Source organism: Herpailurus yagouaroundi, unplaced genomic scaffold, assembly GCF_014898765.1.
Source record: "Herpailurus yagouaroundi ecotype Mexico unplaced genomic scaffold, PumYag 139, whole genome shotgun sequence".
In the NCBI taxonomy this organism is placed as follows: Eukaryota; Metazoa; Chordata; class Mammalia; order Carnivora; family Felidae; genus Herpailurus; species Herpailurus yagouaroundi.
In genome coordinates this window covers 76,585,017-76,606,394 of record NW_024412394.1, presented here as the reverse complement: position 1 = coordinate 76,606,394, position 21,378 = coordinate 76,585,017, and the positions used below count along the sequence as shown (strand labels likewise).

The 21,378-nt window shown below is 40.2% G+C and overlaps 2 protein-coding genes and 1 pseudogene across 2 annotated transcripts in view; all 3 read left to right on the top strand.

Moving 5' to 3' along the window:
• The first annotated feature begins 6,700 nt into the window (after window positions 1-6,700).
• Window positions 6,701-7,362, top strand: LOC121029201 (60S ribosomal protein L9-like; annotated as a pseudogene).
• Window positions 7,363-14,078: 6,716 nt separating this feature from the next.
• Window positions 14,079-15,371, top strand: LOC121030093 (formin-like protein 18). Its single transcript, XM_040474624.1, has 3 exons — window positions 14,079-14,195; window positions 14,246-15,044; window positions 15,256-15,371. Exons 1-2 carry the CDS (start codon window positions 14,079-14,081, stop codon window positions 14,843-14,845), a joined length of 717 nt encoding a protein of 238 aa, XP_040330558.1. The 3' UTR covers window positions 14,846-15,044; window positions 15,256-15,371.
• Window positions 15,372-15,395: 24 nt separating this feature from the next.
• MAN1A1 (mannosidase alpha class 1A member 1) overlaps window positions 15,396-21,378 on the top strand; it is a 173,508-nt gene continuing 167,525 nt past the window's right edge. Inside the window, exon 1 of the mRNA XM_040474511.1 lies at window positions 15,396-16,122. Coding sequence (XP_040330445.1) covers window positions 15,502-16,122 — 621 coding nt within the window. The 5' untranslated portion in view covers window positions 15,396-15,501. The remainder of the gene's footprint in view (window positions 16,123-21,378) is intronic.

Below are 21,378 nucleotides of genomic sequence, written 5' to 3'. Positions count from 1 at the left end.
GACTTGATCATGTGCTATGAACTGGCTGCCTTGACATTGGAGAGAATGAAAAACAGGCTCTTCTAGATTCAGTAGTAGAGAGTTGAGAATTTCCCCCTCTTGGGACTGAGGAGTCTCCCCTAGATTGGAAAGGCAATGTTGGAAGGAGCAGGGTCTAAGAAAAGAGGCGGATGAAATTAGAGATATGTTGAGATTGACACGTTTTGAGACATACGATAAAAGAAGATCTGGATACACAGATCTAAAACTCTGAGAGGCCTGGACCAGAAGTATTAATTTGAACATTTTTTGCATATGTATGTTAAATGAAGCAGTGATCCTGAATGACATTAGTCAGGAAGAGAGTGAAATTAAGAAGATAGGAAGTTCCAGAACTGAGCCTTAAGGAAATGCCTACATTTAAAGGTCAAGACGAGGCTGAATATGCAAGAAACAAAATAGAAGAATTGGTCAGAGGTGTTGAAAACCAAGAGATTGTTGTGTCACAGAAATCAAGGGAAGAATGTTTCCAAAAGCAGGGAGTGATAAACATTGTTGAATGCGACTGAGAGGTGAAGTCAAATGAAAATTTGAAATTATCTCAGGAATTTATGATATGGAGGACATTGGACACCTTCATTAGAGCTTGTTTTCACGGAGTGACAAGGCTAGAAGCCAGACTGGAGTAGGTTGAGCAATGAGTGGGAGGTGAGGAATTGTGGACAGCTGGTGTCATTAACAACTATTGAGGAAATGTGGCTGCAAAGAGAGAGAAGGACAGGGTAGTACCTGAAGCCTGGAGGGAGAGAGGGTTTTAGGTTTTGGGTTTGGGTTTTTTGTTTGTTTCTTTGTTTGGTTGGTTTTGTTTTGGTTTTTGTTTTTTTGTTTTGTCTTATTTTTTGTTTTGTGGGTTTTTGTTTTTTGTTTTGTTTTTTCTTTCTTTTTTTTGTGTGTGTTTTTTGTTAGTTTGGTCTCTTTAGTTGAAGAAACTTTATCGTGTTTAAAATCAAAAGGAAGAATATAGAAGGCAAGATCAAAATACACAAAAGAAAACAAATAATAAGTAGTATGATGTTATGGAGAAAGTGAGAGGCTTGAAAGTCCAAAACACAGGTGGTGGGTTAGTCTCCGGCAGGAAGAGAGAGTCCCTCTGTTGCAATGACATGAGACCCTGTGCACAAGTGTATATTTTGTGTTTGAAATAGACAAGCTGAGGGAGATCTTAACAGTTGGCTGCTGTTTTCTCTGTAAACGAAGAATAGCATCTGCTGAACACGAAGGTGCTAGAGTCGAGTTTTTCAACCTCAGTATTATTGACATTTGGGACCAGACAATTCCATATTACGTGGGCTTTTCCTGTGCATTATAGGATGTTGAGCGGCACTACCCCAGCCCTGCCCTTCCAGCTGTGACAATCGAAACTGTCTTCAGACACTGTCAAATGTCCCCTAGGGACTGGGGACCCGGGCAAAAGGATTGGGAGTTACCGAGCTAACGAAAGTAGAAGAAGATGGAGAAGGTCTGAAAGTGTTGTGTAGGGTGGGAAAGTAAATTGACCAAACAGACCAGAGAGGCTCGAAGGGCAGTTGGGAGGCCCACTTGAAGTTGGATAGGGATCCTGGTGCAACCAGTCTGTCGTACTGGAGTTTTTCTACCAAGGACTGGCAGCTGGGGCACAGCCACTGAAAAAGTAGATGTTTGTGTTCCCCGGGGATTGAGGTTTTTGCCAGAGAAATGTTACAAAAAGACAGAAGGACAAAAGGTTTAGAATATTGGTAGGATATTTATTGAAATTATGAACCGCAGAATCTAAGCAGGTCGTGGGGAAAAGGGCAGATGAAAAAAATTCTCTTCTTAAAGAAGAATGTTGTAATAAGTTTAGGAGCTAGAAATGAAGTTCTGACCTAAACATCTTTAAGGTGCACAGACACACACACACACACACACATTTTTCAAAAACAGTTTTACATCATCGCTTCTTCATGTACTAAATGAAGGAAATGAGAATAAATAGAAAATAATATGAGTTCTGGGGGTGCCTGGTTGGCTCAGTCAGTTAAACCTCTGATTCTTGGTTTTGGCTCTGGTCACAATCTCACGGTTTAGGTTCGAACCCTGAGTGGGGATCCCTGCTGACCATGTGGAGTCGGCTTGGGATTCTTCTCTGTCTCACTCTCTCTCTGCCTCTCTCCTCCTCAAAATAAATAAATAAGCCTAAATTATCACCATCACCATCATCATCCTCATCATCATGAGTTCCATTTACTTTGTATCCCAATTTCAACATATTGTTTCTCTTTTCAGTTTCTCCTGAACTAGATCTGAAAACTGTTGCAATTTTACATTTGCATTTCAAGTTTCCAAGTCCCTTGTTTTGTTACAGGTAATGTTCAAACTTATGAAATGACTAAGGACTCTGTTTTTACTTAAAGATTGGTCACGAAAATGTCTTGAAAAGCTGTTGTAGAGCAGTGCCCAGAATTAAATCTTTATTTTCTAGAAAGCTCGGTAACACTGAAGGGAGAAATGAACAACGGCAAAGTCTATTTTGAGAGGTGGGAAGAACCAATGAGCCAGTTTCTTTCAACTGGATATAGCCTGTGAGGGGTAAAGCAAAGCAAAACAACAACAGCCAAATAACAACAACCTATTTTGAATTGAACTAAAAACTTTCAAACAAAGAGGAAAGCAAATCATAACCAAAACTGAAAAGTAGCTACATCTTTTAGTCAACCAAACAGGGTTTGGATCATTTGAATCTACTAAAAAAAAATTTAAAAAAAAGCAGAAGCGGCATGGCAGAACAGACCTCAGCTAAGAAAAGTCCTCTTCGATTAGTGCAGATAATTCTCTCTACATGCCAGATTTCTGTAGCTTGAAAAAGAAATTGCACCTGTTTTACATTTACGTGTTTACATTTTTTATGGTTATTTTTGAGAGAGACAGAGACAGAGACAGAACGCAAGTGGGGGAGGGGCAGAGAGCGAGGGAGACAGAATCCGAAGCAGGCTCCAGGCTCTAAGCTGTCAGCACAGAGCCCAACGAGGGGCTGGAACTCAGCACTGCAAGATTATGACCTGAGCCGCTTAACCGACCAAGCCACCCAGGCGCCCCTACATCTAGGTGTTTAAAAATTTGTGCCTCGGGGCGCCTGGGTGGCGCAGTCGGTTAAGCGTCCGACTTCAGCCAGGTCACGATCTTGCGGTCCGTGGGTTCGAGCCCCGCGTTGGGCTCTGGGCTGATGGCTCAGAGCCTGGAGCCTGTTTCAGATTCTGTGTCTCCCTCTCTCTCTGCCCCTCCCCTGTTCATGCTCTGTCTCTCTCTGTCCCAAAAATAAATAAACGTTGAAAAAAAAAATTTGTGCCTTTATGTGTGTGTTTTTTAATGACAAGGAAAGATACAGAATATATTAAATTTGTCTATGAGGAAGGAAGAATGATTTCTTATTTTCCTTAATATTTTTTCTTTTTTTTTCAAATTTTTACAAAAACATGTCTCTGTACTAAAATAAAATTATTACATTTTAATGATTTGGTATCAAAAGAAAGTAGAGAAACAGGTGTTCCACATAAACAGAAAATGATAGTGATTAGAAAGAGAAAATCAATGATAAAACCTCTTCCATTTTTCATTTGTTTCCATGTTTTTAAATGAGAAAATTTAGAGGTTTAACAAAAGCATTACACATCTGCCTTCAAGGTCAAGTAGGAAAGAGAGATATTACTCACTACACTACAAATAAAGTTTTTAAAGGCAAGACAGAGAAGGGAGGAAAACCAGAAAAAAAAAATGTTTATTTGAACATATGAAAGAGAGCACAACTATGCTGCTGTATGAGATAGGTACAAACACGCTGTTATTGGAAGAATTTTCAGTTTTCTTTTTTTTTGTTGGTCCATATCTTCTATATTTTCTGTAGCATGTATTATATTTGTGCTAAGAATGTAAAATTATAAAAATACAAAAAGCAAAAATCAATTTAAGAGGGAAAAATGTAAGTTTAATGGGAGTATGAATACTGTAAGAAAGCGGAAAAACAGAAAATTTCTTACTATGTCCTGCTTTTTATTATTTCTTGAAGGTGTGGAGCATAATGGTTTTTATTTTGGTAGGATTAAGTGAACATGGAAGAGTCATACATGGATTCTGCTATAAACTTGATAATATGTCCTATTAAATACCCATAATTTCTTTGCAAAATAGAATAGTCAATTCTTCAAAATATTTCAACTTTTTCAGTTAAAGATATTGGAGATGATAGGTAGGTGGATGATAGAATAGACAGATACAAATTCTATCTCTTTGGTCTTCCTGGTGATTACTGTATTGGAATTCTGATACCAGGTTCCCCAAGTGCTTAATAATAATAAACTAATATTAATAAATAATACTATATTAATACTTATTTTAATGACTGTACTTAATCTTGTATTGAATTTAATTAATGTAATATAATGTAATATTGGATTAATCATAACTAACATTTAAATAATATGACATAATTAATATTATTGATTATTAATAGTTGTTATACCTTACAGTGGTAGAGTATTCTCTTATATGCATATGATATATAACTTGATCCTCACAACAACTCTTTCAATTAGGAGTCGCCATGATTTAACAGAAGAAATTGAGGCTAAGTGTTTAAATAATCCACAGAAATCAGAGCTAGTTTTAAAAATAGGTCTTCCGATTCTTAATCCAAATCCTCTGCCCCTGCATCATTTTGCCTAGTTTAAGCTGTCTACTTGGAGCAAGTTAACTTCTCCCAGGAACGTTTTGGTCACTACAGTGCTGTGAGGTACATTTAACTTAATAGTAATTTTCCATATGTCAAAATATGAATGATATTACTTGTCTATGTTTTACTTAATAGGAAAGAGTGTATACAGGTGATTCATAACTCAAAAACATTCCCTTGGTTTGACTACTCAATAAAAATATGTATTTCTCAAGCTGAGAAATTGTAGTATTTTCCTCTGTGGACTTGAAAATGTTTCTTGACATTATATTCTCTACTTACTACTTTTCAAACTTAAATATTTAATAATACTATTTAGTACCATGTCACTTCATCTTGCTGTTTTTATTTTTATTTTTTGCTTAAGGTATTTCATGGTTCTTGAGAAATATTTTTTTATAAGCTAGTTCTGAAAGGAATACATTCTTTTTGTAATAGCTTTATTCACATATAATTCATATATCACAAAAATCACCCATTTAGAGTGTACAATCCAAAATTTTTTGAGACAGAGAGAGAGAGGGAGCATGAGCTGGGGAGGGGCAGAGGGAGAGGGTGAGAGAATCCTAATCAGCCTCCATGGCCAGCATGCAGCTCTCCTTGGGGCTTGATCTCACTACTGTAAGATCATCACCTGAGCCAAAATCAAGACTTGGACGCTTAACCAACTGAACCACCCAGGTGCCCCAATTCAATATTTTTTAACATATTCAGAGTCAAGCAACTGTCATGACAATTGACTTTAGAACCCTTTTATTACTCCCCAAAAGAAATCTAATACCCTTTAGTGGTGACCTTCCATTCCTCCAGGATCCCAGTTCAAGACAATCACCAATTTACTTTCTGTCCCTATAGATTTACATGTTCTAGACATTTCTGTAAACGCAACCATACCATATGTGGTCTTTTGTGAATGCAATCTTTAACTTAGCATAAAGTTTTCAGGTTTCATCCATGTTGTAGTATATGTCAGTACTTCATTCCTTTTTATTGCTAAATCATATTTCATTGTATAGATAGATACACTGTATTCTATCAATTTATGGACATTTATATTGTTTATACCTTTGGCTATTATAAATAATGTAATGCTGCTGTGTGTTATGAATAGTGCTGTTATGAACAGTTATGGACAGACTTTTATGTACACAGATACTTTCATTTCTCTTGGGTATAGACTTTAGTGCTAGAATTGCTGGTTCATTTGGTAACTCTATATTTACCCTTTTAAAAAACTGTCAGACTACTTTCCAAAGCAACTGCACCATTTTACTTTCCCACTAGCCAGGTATGTGAATTCAAAATACTTTTGCAAGGAGAGGGAAATGATGATGCTACATACACTTAATAAAATGTACTTAATGGAACATTATATATAGCCTATTAGTTAATTGAAGTTTCACAAATTTACCTTTCCTAACTTTCTTCTTTCAGTAATTTATTCTACCCTATAAACACCTATGGAATAAAAGAAATTTACTTGAGAAAACTGAATTCCTTATAATGGCTACTTTTTTTTTTTTTTTTTAAGAAGGAGAGGTAGAGAGAATATGAGCAGGGGAGGGGCACTGGAAGAGTGGGGGGTGAAAAAGAAAGACAGAGAGAGAGAATCTTAAGAAGGCACCACAACCAACGTGGAGCCTGACTCGGGGCTCAGTCTCACTACTGTGAGATCAGGACCTGAGCCGAAATCAAGAGTCAGATGCTTAACTGACTGAATCACACAGGCGCCCCTAATGGCTACCTACTTTTAGGAATATTGAAATTAATTTTTTTAACTTATTTATTTTTGAGAGAGAGACAGACAGAGCACAAGCATGAGCAGGGAAGGGGCAGAGAGAGAGGGAGAGAGAGAATCCCAAGCAGGCTCTGCAATGTCAGCACAGAGCCTGATGAGGGGCTCAAACTCATGAACAATGAGATCATGACTTGAGCTGAAATCGAGAGTTGGGCATTTAACCAACTAAGCCACCCAGGCGCCCCGCAATTAATTTTTTGATAGAGATATATGTGGTTTTCGATATTAAGAATATAAAATGGGCCCTCTGCCCCGTCTACTGCAAGAATGAAGAACATTCTCAGCAATCAGACTGTTGATATTCAGAATGTTGACATCGTGCTGAAGGGACACACTGTTATTGTGAAGGCCCCAGAGGAAACCTGCTAAGGGATGTCAACTACATCAATGTAGAACTCAGTCTCCTTAGAAAGAAAAAGAAGAGGCTCCAAGTTGACAAAAGGTGGGGAAATAGGAAAGAACTGGCTACTGTTTGCACTATCCGTAGTCATGCACAGAACATGATCAAGGGTGTTAAACTGGGCTTCACTACAAGATGAAGTCTGTGTATGCTCACTTCCCCATCAACGTTGTAATTCAGGAGAATGGTTCTCGTTGAAATTCGAAATTTCCTGGGATGAAAAATATATCAGCAGGGTTCGGATGAGGCCAGGTGTTGCTTATTCAGTATCTGAGGCCCAGAAAGATGAGTTAATTCTTGAAGGAAATGACATCAAACTTGTATCAAACTCAGCTGCTTTGACACAGCAAACCACAACAGTTACAAGCAAGGATATCAGAAAATTTTGGGATGGTGTCTCTGTTTCTAAAAAAAGGAACAGTCCAAAATGCTGATGAATAAGATCTGAGTTGTCCAGATGATTTTTCAGACTTATTTGTGATATGTTAAAGATGCAATAAAAGCTGTATTAATTTGAGGCTTTTTCTTAAACCCAATATTCTTTACAACTATTTGGCAAGCAAACCATTCAGAAGTAAATTGTAGTGTGCTAAGAACAGTAACAGAAGGAATAGTACAGGAATTTTTTTCCAGTAAAACTTCATGGGATAAGTGGTTTGATTTTTGAAGGAATATTAGGGGTATTTCAAGCAAGAGGAATATGGTACCCATGACACTCAACACCACATGGCTGTTCATCGCTGGATATAGAACTTTTGGGGGAGATCCTGAAGGCATCTAATTTTGCAGAGGCATGAATTTGAGTATTTGTGAGGTAGGTGTGCTTGAGTCACTTGTCTGCATACCAGTAATTTTTTGTGAAAAATCAGTTGAGGAGTGGAACAAAGTGATAGGCCTTAGTAAGGTTAATTTGTGTTCATGATAAATGTGGTTGTTGTGTCCAAAATCCTCTTACTCTCTACTTTACCTCAGCTATTTATTCCCATATGCTAGTCCTTGATATTTTTAGAAATTGATAACCCTTCATAATTGCTTAATTCCATGTGCCACACTTTATTTTTTCATGTAAGAAAACATTTTTTTATGTTTATTTGTTTTTGAGAGAGAGAGAGACAGAGTGCAAGTGGGAGAGTGGGAGAGAGAGAGGAAGACACAGAATCCTAGGCAGCCTCCAGGCTCTGAGCTATCAGCACTGAGCTTGATGTGGGGCTCAGACCCACCAACCATGAGATCATGACCTGAGCCAAAGTCAGATGCTTAACCGACTGAGCCACCCAGGCGCCCCACCGTGTGCCACACTTTAAATATGTTACCATGCTAGACTATTTTTAATTTAGCAGGGATGCCCCCCCATGCCCCCCCCACCCAATTCCTGCAGTCTTCCGCATCTCACTCGATGGAAACCCTAACTCTCTGATTTCTCAGGAAAATACAACACTACACATTCAATCCATCAGAAAAGTGCACGTTCTGCTTTCAAAATAAGGTATGTTTAAAGAAATTTTAAAAAAGGGATGCGTCGGTGGTTTGGTCGGTTACGCTTCCCACTTTGGCTCAGGTCGTGATCTCATGTTTCATGAGTTTGAGCCCGGCATAATAAGGCTCTGTGCTGTTGGAGCCTGAGCCTTCTTCAGATTCTGTGTCTCCCTCTCTCTGCCACTCTACTGGTCATGCTCTGTCTCTGTCTCTTTCTCTCTCAAAATAAATCAACATTAAAATTTTTTAAATAAATAAACATTTAAAAAATTAAGAAAAAGAGCAACCACTTGTAATATATAGATCTTACTGAGGATCTCAATTTAAAGTGAACCAACTAGATTGTTTATTTTAACGAATTGATCTTTGATTTGATGATAATGGTTAAGTTTTTAAGAAATATGAGTGAAATTGTCAACTATAGTTTGCTTTGAAATATTTGAAGTGGAGTTGGGGAGGGCATTAGATGGAGTTCTAAATGAAACAGATTACCTATAAATTGATATTTGTTGAAACTGAAAAAAAAAAGAATGGATGGCAAGTTTAGGCACTTGATATTTTAATTTCTTGTTCATTACTGTTCAAGCGACAATAGCATCATAATAGTGGAATTCATTATACACATTTAATATTTGAGAGAAACTGGAAAACCTAACAATCTCAGTGGATGTTCAATAACTATAATCTAAGAGCCAGATTAAGTATCTCAAACTCAACACATTTTAAGTTTAGTAATTTGTAGAAACCCTATCTGCCAGTTCCAGACCATTAAGTCTAACAGATATATGGGTCACTGATTTGGAATTCTTCCCTTCATTTTTCCTATGTTAATTTCAATATGTCCCTCTCATTCCCACAGGCAGGACCAGCATTAATTGTGCTAAACAAATAGACTACCTGTTGTGCTTTCAGTAGAAGCAATTTGTTCAGATACAATCTGCAACAAAGATCTGCTTTTACCTTAGCCCCTCAAGAATCTATTAATTGCAGAAGAATGCTTCAAGTGAACTTGAAAAATAAGTTCAGTGGACAAAGAACTGTAAGTGAATTCCTATCTGTTTACAGAAACCCAGGGCTAAGACAAAATTCTGCCTTGAAAGACAAAATGAAAAACTGAACACATAGTGCAAACAGCACAATTATTTTGCAAGGAAATTGGGAAGCAAAGTGCTGTCGTGTCATAGTTGTAGATCATTTCTCCAAAACAGGAACAAGCACATGTGGTTTCATTTCATTTAATTTCATGAAAAAAAATTTCAATTGGGCAGAATAATGTATTATAACTTTTCTAAGTTTATTTGGCTTTTCTGGAAAAGTGTATGATCTTTTATGGGACAGAGAATGAAGAGGAAAAAATTTTTGAAGAAAAAGTGACTCCTTTTAAAAATGTACCTAATGAATTCAAAACTAAGGAAACATTTTGTATTTTCTCTATCCATAGAAAGAAACTTTTTCCTTTCATTTCACTCAGTTGAAATAGTATATGCTCTTCAAGTCATAAAATTCAAACATTTTATATACAAGGACTTCTAAGGGTTATTGTTGGCCTTCTCTGCATAGCCTTTTTGCCCTGAATCTTTGGTTTCCTGATTCTTTGAGCACTAAGCAGTAATATTCTCCTCACTTGGAGACTTTGCCATCATTCACATTTTCTAAAGGCTTTAAAGAACTATAAAGTTGGTTAGTTGGAAACTTTTTGGTCCTATTTATATAGAGAGTGGAGACACATTGTAGGACCCGCTGCCTACCAAACCTGAGACTGTTCCCCCAATTCCTCTAATGGGTATTATTTAAATAGAAGACGGAAGTTAAAAAGTGACAACCATGTGAAGAACCACATAATCCTAAATTTCTTGCTTGCCATGCTTTTCTGGTTTCTTCCTTTTAAGAATCCTCTAGACACTGTTCTTTGACTATCTTGAACATTAATTCCCTTTTTAGGGAAGGAGAAAAATTGAATTAAATTTCTCAAATACCTATTGTGCCAGACACATTAGTTATACCATTTAATCTAAGAGCCACAGCAATGTTACAGATGAAGAATGAGAGATGTAGGAGATAGGTAACTTATCACCCATGGTCATACAACCAAGGACATGCATGTCCTGTATAATAAATTATTCTCTCATTCAAACTTTTGCCAACTTAACTCAGAAAAATTTCTCCCTGTACTTATCTCTTTCAGTCCTTTTGTTAATCAGGTCAAAACAAAACAAAAACAAAAACATCATAAAGGTAATTCTAGTGATACACTTGAAACCAAAAGAAAGCTATATGTATGTAATGAAGGAAAACTCTACTTAAGATCTTCCATCAACCTTTGTGACCTTGAAAGTAGGCTTAGAATCTTTCTGAAATAACCATTCTATCTCCTTTTCTTCCAAATAAATGTTTGTCCTCAGGCTCCAACATTCAAGATAAATAAAACACTTTCTAATTTAATGCTGCTTTGATTACTAGCATTGCCACAGGACTTTTCCAACATTTTATTCTTCCCTAGGGTCTTAGATCTTTGTAGAGTAGACTAGCAACCCAAAGCACCGTTTACAACTTTGTTTCTATGGAGAGAAGCGCTTTGAAAGTTCCAAAGAGCTAATGCACAAGTACTTGGTGGAACACAATGTTTTTAAGTTGGGGACTGCTAATATTTATGAAATGAGTGTTCAAAACAAAAACAGATGTTTCAACAGGAACATGCAGGGACAGAGGGGTCTCATTGATTTAGCCTCTTACTGCCCCCTCCCACACATACACAAAGGTGATCGGAGTCCTATAAAAATAATCTATTATACAGATATAATATATAATCTACTATGTAATAATAATCTATTATACTCCAAAGTAAATTGAGGAGTGGGAGAAAAAGAACCAGGGTATAACTGTAGCCCTTCACATGACCACAAATGTTACTGACACTTTACTTTAAAACTTTGGTTAGTTCCTATCTTAATAAACTTCATGTAAAATTCAGAGCTGCCCAATGAAGTATTGAAAATTAAAGATTAATATTAACAATGAACTATTTTTTTTACATGTTACATTTTGTTTTTTTAGAAATAAAGGCCAAAACCTATTGTGACATGAAATTTGAAGATAATTAGAAAATCAGCAACAATAAGATTGTATCAGAAATCTAACACGTTGGACAATTTCAGTAGTTAAATGCTACCCGTATATATGAAGTGCGTTTCTTTTGTCATATTACTTTTTATTTTTAAATCAAAGAAAACATTTCAAAAGGATTCTTCCATAAACTTCTACATAGTACCTTCTGGAAACTCCCTACTAAGAAATACTTTTGCACTTTAATTTTCTGGGATTTGAAACTTTAAAAAAATATTCATTCACCACAGTTTTAATAAAAATATTATCACTTTTCCCCCCTATAGCCCTGTTTATAATTATTACTACATATAATTTTAGGCACGTTAATATAAGAGTTAAATGTACCCCTTGTTAAATATTATTTTAAAAACAGACAAATCCAAGCAGCCAAATAAATTGGGGATTTCTTTGCGCCTTGGGGGGATATCTCTATCCAAAACCAGGTTTTAAAAAATTAATTGATTGTAAAGATTTTATCTTGACACACAAAAATTTACAATTTACAAAAAAAAAGATACAGAGATATAAGCATTGAAAAAGGAAAGAGTAAGAATTAGGTTTGCAGGCAAACCTGAAAAAAGTACAAGGGACACATACTTCAGTACTAGCTCATCAAATTGGAAAACACAGCAAGAATTTAAACAGAAAAACCACACAGAATCACTAAGGTTGCTAAGTTCCCATTAGACTACTCATAACAACAACAACAAAAAACAGCAACTTTATCACAATCATTGTATTCACAAAGATCATGACATATCTTCAGGTAGATGAGGTGGGCGAGTATGGATTTATTGGACACAGTCAAGGTTATATTATCTGGGGACCAGAACCATAACCTGTATTTTTACTTTTTGCCTTATCCATTGTTTTCCACCTGTACAATGAGAAGTGTTTATGGTATTGAAATCAGAGCAAAGTGTCAGATTTTGCTTCAACAAAATGCAATTTCTAATTTATTGACCATCCTGCATTCCTCCTTTACCATGAATACACAGGACTTTGTGTGGCTATTTTAAAGGGTTTTACTAGGTTAGTTTCTCTTTAAATTGGTATGTCTCTTTAAATACTGTCTGATTTTTTTTTTAACCTGCTGTAGCCCAAATATGAGCACTCCCACATATTTCTCATCCTACCTAACACAGACTGGCCCCATTTAAAACATATCCTATAATCAACCACTTACGCTATTTTCTTATTTAACAAATCATTAAAGCCAGGCTTCACTCATAATAAATCTCTGTTTTATAAGAAATACAGGTATTAATAAAGTAATCTTAAAGTAACCTTCATAAAGGGAAACAGAAATAAACAGAGCAGTCACTTCAAACACAATATAGATAAATCAAATTTAAAATTTTTAGGAAAAAAATAATCTTTAAGACCATATGCTAAATTTTGAATAGTTCCACAATTTCAATGGGTTAGTTGCCCAAATTGTTTGGTGTTGAAATTGAAGAACGCCAAAAGTAGAATTAAGTCTGTAACCCCCTTCCAGTACCATTTACTTTAAACATACACTGAAAAGTAGTGTTTATTACCTTTCTGGAATATTTAATAATACTAATTTTAAATTAAAGTTTCTAAATATTTTTGTGGCTATAAGAAATAATTCCATTCCTAAAACATAATAATTAAAATAATAAGTCATTCCGGAAAAGATGATCACAAAGGGATTGGCGTTTAGGGTACTAACCCTAATTATTATCTATCTATCCATGAGGTACTGAACTTTAAAGCTGTTGAAAATAAGCAATATTATTTCACACTGATTCCAACTCTTCAGCCTATCCACAACTAGCAAATGTAGTTTGAAACAAAAATTACTATTCCATCATTTAATTTTTAAAACATCGTTGTTTTCTTTTCAGTCCTTCTAAACTTTGTTACCCTGCTTGGATATGCTGCACTCTTCTGGGCGTAGAATTTCACAGCAGTTATCAGAATAACTAAAGCCATAGGTCGGTTTTATCAAACAACAATCTCCCATCAACAGAAACAGTGGGCGTGTCACTCATTTTACTCAAAATAAAGACACAACAAATAGTGATGGTTAAAATGAACAGTTAGATGAAAACTGTAATGAGACTTTTTATATTTTCCTATGCAGTCTAACACCTGAAACAACGGTACTGTGGGCACCTTCCTGTAAATTGCCAGCTGTTTCCTTTGTTTTTAGGCAAGCAGAAACAGAGCTAGTCACGCTTCCAGAAAGGGGGGAGGCATAGGATAAGGCTGCTTCAGACTAGCTTTCAGAAATGAGAAGTCAGTAGTCAACTTTTTCCTCTCTGATAACCCTTCGTTTGCAGAGTAACGGGGAAATTACAAACACATTTTGGAAAATAACGCTGTCTTGAAAACCATCTCTATTGGACCAAGTCCTTACTTCCCTGGAAGTAGTCACAGCCAAGACTTAATTTCAACAGAGTGTTGAAATTTATTACTTGAAGCTATGGCATAAAACTGTCTTCTTTAAATGGAAAATTTGACTAACTTCTATGAGGTAAATGAATTTTGAAAGTGGGAGTGGGTGGAGGAGGTACACAACTTTTTTTCTTTAAGTGGGAGGGGGAAGGATGCAGACGAAGCATCCTGAGCAACCACAAAACGATGAGTCTCTTAGGACGCTAAAGGATGTTGGACCACAGAGCTCGAATGCTCTCGGATCACAGCTCCTCGGCGAGGGACTTTTGGTTTGACTGCCACCGGGCACCGGGGGAATCCCCGCCTTGGGTAAAAAGAGGGAACTGGAGAAAAGACACGTTCTGAACAACCCGGCGTCGGACGATTCTCCGCGAGACGTGGCCTTCCCGGGACCCTTCGGAGCGGGCCTGGCGTGGCCCGGGGGGCCGGGTCCGAGGGCCGGCAGGGAGGTCCTGCGTCAGTCCGGGCGTCTCCCCGGCCACTCGAGGCCAAGGAGCCCCTGCGACCCGGGCCCGAGGACCGCGCGGGATACACTCCCCGACCCCGAAACCCCTCTCTCCCCACCCGCTTCCCTGCGCCCCGGGCCTCCGGCGCGGGTCTGGACGGCCAGCCAGCCGCAACTCCCGCCAGCCTCGCGCCTCCCAGACCCGCGACCTCCCCACCCCCGGCCGGGCCCCCGCGAGGCTGTGCTTCCCGTAAACTCCCCGCCCCGCGCGGCCCCCTCCCCGCCTCGGCCCCGCCCCCGCGGGACCCTGAGCGGTGCGTGATTGGCCCGGCCGCGCCATCACTCTCCGGACGCGTCACCGCCCTCGTTTCCGAAAGCTCGGAGACCGGCAGTGGTATTAGTGCTCGCGGGGCCGCGGTGGAGGGCGTCGTGCAACCCTGCTCGCTCCTACTCGCCCGCGGGTCGGCGCGCTAGCCCTGCCGAGCCGCGCGACCGGGGCTGCGGGGTGGCCGGGCTGCGCGCTCAGCCGCCGCCGGGGAAGCAGAGGCAGCTCGTCCCAGCTCCGAGATGGGGAGCTGGCGAAGTTGACGAGCCCCCGGACCCGCGCTGCGTCCCTCCTGCCCAGAGGCGCGCTGCCCTCTCCAGGAGGTGCCCGCACGCGGCCCTGCTCCAGGTGTGCGCAGGACACCCCGCCCCCCGGGACCCGAAAACTTCCCCCCAAGTCCAAAGAGGGAGCTCTGAGGGCGGTGCCCGGAGCCGGACTCCCCACTCCGCGCTGGGGGAGCTGTCCCGGCGGCTCGCACGGCCGTCGGAGGGCGGAGACCCTCTGGAAACTTTATCACCATCATCGTAATTACCACATTTTACTGTTTCTCTCCCCGCAGGGGCTGCAGCCAGCGGTCTGTCGCGCGTGCTTGTTTGCCAAAGGAGCTGCCCCTGGGAGAAGACCCACGGAAGAGTTGTTTCCCCGGCGCATACCTGCAGCCCAGCCCAGGGGCTCGGGCGGCCTGGATGCGCAGGACCCAGCCCCGCAGCCGCTGACGCCGGGCGGCGGCGAAGTTTGGCTGCTGAGCGGCGCGGCGCAGGGCCACTGGACAGCGGGCACCCCGGCGGCCGCGGCGGCTGGAGGGATGCCGGTGGGGGGCCTGTTGCCGCTCTTCAGCAGCCCGGCGGGCGGCGGCCTGGGCGGCGGCCTGGGCGGGGGGCTCGGCGGCGGCGGCAGCGGCGGCAGGAAGGCATCCGGCCCCGCCGCCTTCCGCCTGACGGAGAAGTTCGTGCTGCTGCTGGTGTTCAGCGCCTTCATCACGCTCTGCTTCGGGGCGATCTTCTTCCTGCCCGACTCCTCCAAGCTGCTCAGCGGGGTCCTGTTCCACTCCAGCCCCGCCCTGCAGCCGGCCGCCGACCACAAGTCCGGGCCTGGGGCGCGCGCCGAGGACGCGGCAGATGGGCGAGCCAGGCGCGGCGAGGAGGGCGCGCCCGGGGACCCGGCGGCCGCCCTGGAGGACAACTTGGCCAGGATCCGCGAAAACCACGAGCGGGCTCTCAGGGAAGCCAAGGAGACCCTGCAGAAGCTGCCCGAGGAGATCCAAAGAGACATCCTGCTGGAGAAGGAGAAGGTGGCCCAGGACCAGCTGCGTGACAAGGCGGTGTTCAGGAGGCTGCCCCCGGTGGACTTCGTGCCCCCGATCGGGGCGGTTGGCCGGGAGCCGGCCGACGCAGCCATCCGCGAGAAGAGGGCAAAGATCAAAGAGGTGAGTGCACCGTACTGGGAACCCCTCCTGCCTGGCAGCGTTTTTCTGGGAGAAAAGACAAACCTTTGAAACTCTTAAGACTGTAACATTAACGTGTAAGGGGACATAGAGGTTTTTCGCTTCCACCAGGTGCAATGTCAAAGGCTCTTTCGTTTTCCTTTTTTCGCTATCGTAGTACATGTAGCCAGTTACGATATGAGGTTGAATCCCGTTGCTTTTAACTTGCATGCTCTGGTAAGCATAAGCCACGAGAGGTACGTATTACATACATGGGCAGGTGGTGTGCAAACGGCGTCTTTCACTGGCCACTACACGGTTAATCGTCCCTGCGAACTGACAGCGAAGGTCCCAAACAGCCCCAAAATAAGGCTCGGACATGGCTTGAAATAAATGCAAAGCATCAATCGCGCAGGATAACAGAGTTCTAACAGCAAGCCAGCACACCCTGGTGTGGCCTTATTCTGCCAGGTGGCATCCTGTGTATAGTTACAGACTATAAAGGTGAAACTTGAGAACTCCCTATAACAGGGGACATGCTGTTGTTTACACTTTAAAAAATGAAACATTTAAAGAACCAACCTATTGTCTCTTCTTGCATTTTTAATGTAGCCAGAAAAAGAGCATTTTATGTGATGCAACAGGTTTGCCTCCACAGTAGCACAGAGATGACAAAGTTAATCCAGGACAAACATGGACTTTGATAAGTCTTTCATAATTTCTTTCTCGTACTTGTAACGTATGGTTACTTCACTGGCTTAAAGCTGAAGGGGACCTTAAAAGTCATTTAGGGCTGTCAATTTAAAGATGAAAGTTGAGAAGCCCAAAAGCCCCAGAACCAGTTAGTGACCAAGTCAGGACTTGAAGCCCCGTCACTGTCACCAGTCAGCAGGCTCTTTGTGGACATGCTTCCTTCCATGGCTACTCCCCTATGTAAAACTGCCCGCCTGGATTCTTACACAATCCAAGAGCTGTAGGAACCATATTAAAAGCATTTCATCCCAAATCATTCTAAAATGCATTATGAGGGGAAGTAGTATTGTTATCATTTAAAAAATTTCACAGTCTCTGAAAATAAATTTTGTGTTTTGATATTGGGTGGGTAATCAGGAAAGGAAGCATCCTCATTCCCCCACTTTCAGAGAATAAATAGAATGTTCGAGTTGGTGAAGAGGTATTTAGCGTGAGTGACTACAGAACAGAGGCAGCTGGATTGTCACAGGATTTATGACCTTAACTATAAGACCAGGTGAATTTGGTTAAGCTGTAATTGAGCAAGTTAAAGTGGATTTGAATCCCTTTCAGTTTACCCTAGGCACGAGGAGGGTGCCTTCTTCCTTTTGTGCAGGTAGCTTCCTTCAACAGCCCATCAGCGTTTCTACTTTGGGACTCTTCCTTACGCATAGAACCCCAGACTTGAGGGAAAGGATTTTATGCACCTGGACAACTTCTGTCGTGCAGATTCCCTTCTCTGGGAAGCCCTTCAATCCTGCCAGGGCTACCAAAGCAGGAAAATGGGGGAAAAAGCTCTACTTCTCACCAGTCTCCCTCTCCTCTTCATCTCCCATCCTCCTTAAAAATCTCCAAATGAAACCTGTATGTAAATTAACCCCAAATCTGTATGTTTACGTTTCCCTTAGGTTTAAAACAGTGTAATTCACATGTTTCACGCCTTTAAATTCCTATGAGCTGCCACTTAGTGCAGATCACAGTTGTCCAAAGAAATTATTTCAAATACTAAAGATGCATGGAAGTTAAAAAGCGATTGGTACTGACCAAAGCGATTAAAAGTGTATTTAGAGCAGAAGCAGTGGGAATTCGGGACAGTATGCGTATCTGCCCGTATTAGATCCATGTTCTCTGTCTCTCTAAATCAAAAGGTCTTAATTAGCCTTATAAGGAAAATTTATGTAGCCTTCTGTGTCTGTGTGGTGCTAACATCTTAGCAGTTAGATGTTTTGAAACTGCCCAGTCTTGCATAAAGTGGTGGAACTAAATGTGTTCTTTAAAATTCCATGTTGCTGTGAAAACCCAAAAAAGCTGACATAATTAGCTTCAGTGTTTAGTCAAAAGCTAATGGGAAGAAATGGATTATGGTTTTTCATCAGATTAGTTCAGGCAGATGTGCTCCTTTGTAAACCACTCCCCCCCGCCCCCCCCCCCAAAAAGTAACTCATGCCATTCTGAAACTGTGCTGAAAATGTTCAGGTTTAGAGGGGAAAGAGTGGTTATCCATTGTGAATAGAGTGAATACCCTGCACTTTAACTTCACACTTTTAGAGTCTGTTTCTGGCACCACCGTGGACATTTGTCATGGACCAGTGGATCTTTGCCTTGGTTTTGATCTTTGTTGTTCCTGTATTTTCTAGTTTTCTTTATATACTTAGGTTCTCTATCACACCTGAATGTACTAACAGTTTTATAGCTAAAATTTAGAAGGTACAGGCAAGTCTAATATGTTGAGAGCGTAGACTATAATTTCTGAGCCAAACATTTATTTTGTAAATTTGGTTTAAAGGCAGCGAATACTGTTTTTATACTGCCAACACAATTGTTACTGGCACTTTGGTAAATTTTTAACAAATTTGTGCCATGAGCAGACAGCCATAATTTCAAATAGGATATTGCCTAGCACCCTTTACAAAAAGGCATCATATGCTGTTCAATACTAATTTGAGGGATGGTAAATCTTTGACGTGAAACTTAAAATTGAAACCAAGATACCCCCCCCCCCCAAAACAAGTTTGTAAACCAACTCTGGAATTTCCCTGAATTTTATAATACATAATACATATTTTCATGAGTTTGATCTTTTTAAAAGTGTACTCAGGTTGTGCTTAATGTAAAAAGCAGTGTTAAAATAATGAAATACAGAAGTTAAAATAGCACCATGGAATTTTCAGAAGAATAGTCTCTCTTCTACCTTGACCCCCTTTTTTTTTTTGTAATCAGGAAGCTCTTTTCCTGTTTTGTTTTGTTTTGTTTTGTTGAGTCTATACAAAGAAGTTGCACTGTCCTTTAGGATTAGAGCCATATTCCTAATTTAGAGGATGAACAATTTCATTTTTCATTTATTGGAATTATGGAGAGTCCTTGAGTAATAGGGGCTGAAGACAGTTAAGTTGTCAGAGGGATTCCTCCTTTCTCAGACTGGAATCTCCACCAACCTAAATGGGGTAGGGATGAAGGGGCTGACAGTCAACTTTGGGTCTATCAGGTAAGGCTTTAGGACTGGTTAGCCATGGGTCACAGTTGTCTCTAGGCTTCTCAAAGCAGTCTTTAGTTTTTTGTTCCAGACCTGTTTATATGATCGTAAGTTTAAAGAAAATGTTCATATTGATAGCTAATGGTTAAATACATATTTTTATGCCTTAGTCTAGTCTTACGTTGTTCTTGAGTCTATAAGTCAGCTATTGACAATCAACCCCTTTTTATTAAAGATCAGATGTAGGAATAATCTACCTTGAGAGACTAATACTTTTATTTTGAAACTCAGCTTTACAGTTTATTTGTATGGGTAGTTCTGATGTGGAAAATAATATTTCCATAATACTAAAAGTCACAATTTGAAGACCTGACTCCAGAGGAACTGAAATACTCTCAGGTCACCTCACCTATCCTGCTCATCCTGGTCTGAAACGCACTTGATATTAACAATGGGCAAATGCCAGATTCCCCCACTCTTAGGCCTTTCCCCAGAGCAGGTAGGTCATAGAATGTTAATAAAATCTTTTTTTTTCTCTCTTTAAATAATGAATAGATGAATAAATTCAAATTTCAATGGTCTAAGTACTAGAGTAGATGCTGACTGTTGAATATTAATACATGAAAGCAAGAAAAGACAGTGAATGGATAATCAATTACGTTCAGCTTAATTTTCTGGAAGCTGTTGATAATTTGAGAGGAGTATTCTGTCTTCCTCTTTAAACTAGGCCTGGGAACCTAGTTAAGGGTATTAAAAGTGGTTAAAAAGTGCATTTTCAAGTCAATGCTTCTGTATGTCTTCGGTGAGCTGGTAAAATAAACCATCCTAAGAAATATATGTTAGTATTTCACATATGCCTTTGTATGACATCTGAATTTTTGGATTTCAGTGGAGAGCTTACATATTTGTATTGAATTATTCCATAAACTATGGTAGTACAAATTCTTCCTTAAGGAGAGTTTAAAGCATGTGTCTCAATGTCAGAGAAGAGGAATACCCACAGACCAGTATGAGTGATGAGGGATAAATATACATGGGTAGATCAGCACTACATTGGAACCTGATTATACCCTCTGGCCCAATAGAGAACCTGTGGCCTTTTAAGTTCTTTATGGTTCTACAAAACCATAAAAACGTATGTGTTTGTCAAAGATGAGTTTTGAATGGTCAAATAGGAGCATCTACCTGGTGGACTCCAGAGATAGTATGAAATGCTTGACCCTAGGGGCGCCTGGGTGGCTCAGTCGGTTGGGTGTCCGACTTCAGCTCAGGTCACGATCTCGCCGTTCGTGAGTTTGAGCCCCGCGTGGGGCTCTGGGCTGATGGCTCAGAGCCTGAAGCCTGCTTCCGATTCTGTGTCTCCCTCTCTCTCTGCCCCTCCCCCATTCATGCTCTGTGTCTCTCTGTCTCAAAAATAAATAAACGTTAAAAAAAAAATTTTAGAAATGCTTGACCCTAAGCAGATCTACATGGTAAAGGAGAAACCAGCATTCGGTAGTTTAAGGAAGAGATTCTTTCTTTGGGGAAACCAAGTCATGACTTTTCCCTCAGTTCTTAGCCTACTGTCTTGTTTAGTGTTAAGTAATTGAACTACCTCTAACTAACCACGCCCCCATCCCTTTACCCCCACTCCCAAACCTGTTTAAAGATCCTTTACGCAAACTATGCAAATTTTTTTCTGTTACTAACAATATGCCGTAAAAATGATAACTCTCTGATTTTTAAAAGTAAATATATTCTCTGAGCCATAAAGTGTTCATTCATCTGTATGAATCCTTAAAGATAGCTTATTCATTTTATAGTAGATGAAACTGAGACGCAAAGATTCTTCTGGAAATCACATTAGAGTTGAGGATGGAAGAAGCCCTATCTCAACATGCTCACTGTCTTACCATGGTTTGCCTCCTAAATCAAATGCCACTGAAGTGTATAAATGGACTGGCCATATTCATTATTTGAAGGCCTTAATGTAGGATGAGTACAAAACACAATTCTGCAGTATTATAAATCTGAGTTTATATTAGTTAAGTTACATGAACTGTAGTCATTGTTTT